This window comes from Fulmarus glacialis, unplaced genomic scaffold, assembly GCF_000690835.1.
Source record: "Fulmarus glacialis isolate BGI_N327 unplaced genomic scaffold, ASM69083v1 scaffold46970, whole genome shotgun sequence".
Classification (NCBI taxonomy): domain Eukaryota; kingdom Metazoa; phylum Chordata; class Aves; order Procellariiformes; family Procellariidae; genus Fulmarus; species Fulmarus glacialis.
Window position 1 is genome coordinate 2,811 of NW_009187981.1, and position 3,703 is coordinate 6,513.

Sequence of the window (3,703 nt, forward strand, 5' to 3'; positions counted from 1 at the left end):
GTGTTTTGTTTTGTTTTTTAAACTGAAATCTCTAAATGCAAAATTAGTCAAACCTTTTAGTTAATTTTACTTATATTAAATAAAGTAATTACTCTTTTTCTTTTCACTTGCCTAACATTCTATCTGAACGGAATTACAGAAACTAAGAGATGAGCTAAAACTGTTTTCTTTCATACTATTCAAGGTGTCTCTGCTACAGCTCCTAGTGGCAACGTAGCTAGTGATGCAATGTCCATTTTGGAAACAATAACTTCTCTTAACCAAGAAGCAAGTGCTGCCAGGGCTTCAACAGAGAATTCAAATCCCAAGAACAATGACAAAGTTGCAAAAAGACTCTCATCTCAGCAGAGTGTGGATGGTAGCACTGATAAAGAGAGAAATGCAGAGGACTTGCCAGACAGAGAGAAAGCAATTTGTGATCTTTCTGGAGAAGGGGCTGAAGCATTTGCAAAGTGTGAAGATTTAAATGAGCTTCCCTGCCAAAGTGAAGAAATAAAAAATTCAGCAAAGGATAGTAATAATTTGACTTTTACAAGTAAAGATACAAGTAAAGAAATTCAACAGGAAAATGAAGACCAAAAGAGTAAATTATTAGATAAATGTGACAAGAAACCAGACAGCAGTGAAAAAGGTGAAAGAAGAAAAGAAAAGAAGGAAAAACCTGACAAGAAGTCTGACCATTCAAAGAAAAGTGATGATACTACGAAGTCAAAAGAAGAAAAGCAAGCAAGAGAGTCGGAACCAGTGAAACAGTTAGTTCCAGAAAAAAATAGCAATAAACATAAAACAACTGAAAGCACTAAAGAAACTAAAGAAGGTATGGTGTGGGAAATGCTCTTCCTTAAAATATGGATATGGGGTTTTTAAGTGTATTCAGGAGTTGAATCAGAAGTACATTTGGAATGTAGGTTCTGTGCTAGTTCTGGGAAATTTGTCTAGTGAGCCACAGCTAGGTCTTGGTTCATCTCCCTTAACTGAGGTGCGCACATTAGGAATCAGAGAGCTTTGATTCCTCAAGTGTGTGATTGGTCATCTGCCTTACTATGGCAAGTTCTCTCAATGATTTCAGTCTGCATTTAAAGTTCCTAGTTGTACCTCAGGGTGAGTTTTGTTTTGAGTAAACCAGAGTTAGCCAAATAACATTTCATTAAGGTGTTACAAATTTATTTTTTTTTCTCCTATTTCTTGTTCTTAAGATAATTTTGTTTTCAGTGGCAAAATCACTGTTTTGGTAAGAAAAGTTTCTCAAATACAGTGTGCTGCATTACAGCCCTTTCTTTCTATTTTTTGCTTTGCCAGAAAATACATCAGTAGATTCAGATATGGATGTACTCAGTGACATCACTGTCAGTTCTGTCCATACCAGTGACCTTTCTTCCTTTGAAGAGGAGAGTGAAGAGGAGACTCTGATTTCTGACAGTACTGAAGAGGGGGAGATCACATCAGATGGTAAAATAATTAGATTGTTAAGTAGCAAGAAAGAATATGCAATGCTTTTGTTGAGTGCGTCATAGTATAAATTTGAGGTTTTGCAGTATGTTTTATTGTACTTTTTTATGAAAAAGAGTTTGAATGTGGAATGGGTAGTATTTGTCCAATTACGAAAGACAAGTAGTGGACATACTTGGAATATTTTTTTAAGAGCTTGGTATATTCTAAACATTATAAATCTTATTTGTACAACAGTATTTCATAGGCGACAAAAACACTTAACAGTGATGGATGTGTCACTTTCCTATGGGGTTTTTTCCCCTCCCTTCTGCCATGAATTTGGTATAACATTGGAGTGATCTGTTTGTGACCCCAGGGTAGTGGTTGTAGCTGACTTTGCAGGTCAGGTTGGATTTAGAGCTTTAAGATTGCAGGAATTTCTAAATTCTACCTGGCCACAGTAGAAGGAACAGGAATAGGTCTAGCTTTACGAGTTTGGAAACACCACATCTTTTCACTGACTGGGTTACCTTTTTGTGTTCTCCTTGTCTAGAGCAGACCTCAGACTCTGATTTCTGCGGATATGTGGCTTTTGCAGTTAATAAGACTTTCCACTTGATAATACAGAGTGTCTTAGTACCTGAATGAGTTGTCTGTAGTATGCTGTGAGCTTATTTTTTCTGCTTTAAGAATATTATTTAGAAGCACTGAATTACTTGCATATTCTCTGGCTTTGGTATTACCTTTAAACATGACAGATTGTGTTCAGTTATGACTAAATATTTGTGAAGTGAAAACAAGCCTTAAGTATATTTCAGGGATACAAATAATTTGTACAGTGTGGAGCACAAGTAGTTTTGCTCTATTTCTAATAATCCTGATAAAACTGAAATAGATTTATTTCTTTTTACTTACTTACATGACTATAAACAACAATTTCAGTAAGCCTATCTAGTTTTTACATACTGAAATACTGTACAAATTTTTTTTGGTGTGCGGAAGAAGCTTAATTTAATACATAGCAGAAATTATATTCTGACTTCTTAGGCGGTGTTAACTACTAAATACTGTATGCAAAAAGGCAACGTGGTTACAGGCAAGAGGGTAAGCCCAATTGTTGTATGCCAGTTTATTCTGGGGTTTGTATCTTGCAATTTTTTGGCTGAATGGTGTGCACAAACACATGAATCAGGTTTTCATGATCTAGCGATATTTTGATGTTAAAGGGTTTAATTTTTTTAACTGTTTATGTTTATAGAATAAATAATTGTTGATACGTTTTGGGCAGCTTTGCCTCTTCAAAAGTTATGTTGAAAGCATTGCCCTAATTTATCAATATATCTCTACACTTCACTAACCTTTCTTCAGATGAAGAGGAGAAAAAAAGTCAAAGTAAGACAAAGCCTCATGCTAATGAGATGAGTGATGGGAAAGCCAAGCCTGTTCGTCATGCTTATGTTCGCAAGCCTTTCTTGTACTCCAAATACTTCAGTGATTCTGATGATGAACGAACTGTAGAACAACGCCGTCAGTCCATTGTAAGTGGATTTTGTTGCTGCTCGCATTCTGGCGCCTCAAACTTTTCAGCACAAAAATTCCACTTCTTACTTCGTGGTGGTTTGTGAGGGGGAGACTTCTCGTCTCACTTCTTCTCCCTCCCCACCCCCCCTTGTGTTACAACTGCCCCTCCTTCAGACTTCCGCCAATATTGCATGATCTGCTCTCCAGCGAAGCACTCTGCTGGTTATAGTTTGAAGGCTTCTGGTGGTGAAAGCAGCGACACACTTTTCCATCTTTCCCCCCGGCTCTAAAATGAACAGTCTTTTGGTGTTGGCGGAGGATTTACTAATTACATGCAGTGTCTTCACAGAATCACAGCAATAGGTGGATTCTTTCTCAACTGGGTGGTTTGATAGGGAGAGTAAGAACTGCTGCACATATGAGAAACCTGGTCTTCAGTAGATTTAATGTATATAATGACAATTTGGGTGGAAAAAGTAGCCCATATCTACCTGTAGCCTGCCTTCAATGGGGTTTTGTGTAGTTCGGGCTTGTGTTGACTACTGCAGGTTACTTCATTACATCATCTCTTTACAAATGTAGTTCTTGCTGTCCATGAAATCAGTAGTTTGTAGCATGTCTGCAGCCATTGAGAATGGAAAGAGAGGTTTAAGCATGTTCACTATGTTCTGTGGAAGAAAGACCAGCACACAGAAGAGGGAGCAGCAGTTCTTTTAGATCTTTTTCCTTTGGCTAAATAGATTTTTTTTTT

At 37.2% G+C, this 3,703-nt stretch overlaps 1 protein-coding gene across 1 annotated transcript in view; it reads left to right on the forward strand.

The window, feature by feature from the left end:
• The window catches only part of LOC104076165 (biorientation of chromosomes in cell division protein 1-like 1), a gene marked incomplete at both ends in the record, with an annotated part of 5,689 nt that extends 2,720 nt beyond the window's left edge, over positions 1 to 2,969 (forward strand). The window contains 3 exons of the mRNA XM_009576935.1: positions 185 to 817; positions 1,300 to 1,449; positions 2,800 to 2,969. Of these exons, the coding sequence (XP_009575230.1) occupies positions 185 to 817; positions 1,300 to 1,449; positions 2,800 to 2,969 (953 nt within the window). The remainder of the gene's footprint in view (positions 1 to 184; positions 818 to 1,299; positions 1,450 to 2,799) is intronic.
• Between the last annotated feature and the right edge of the window lie 734 nt (positions 2,970 to 3,703).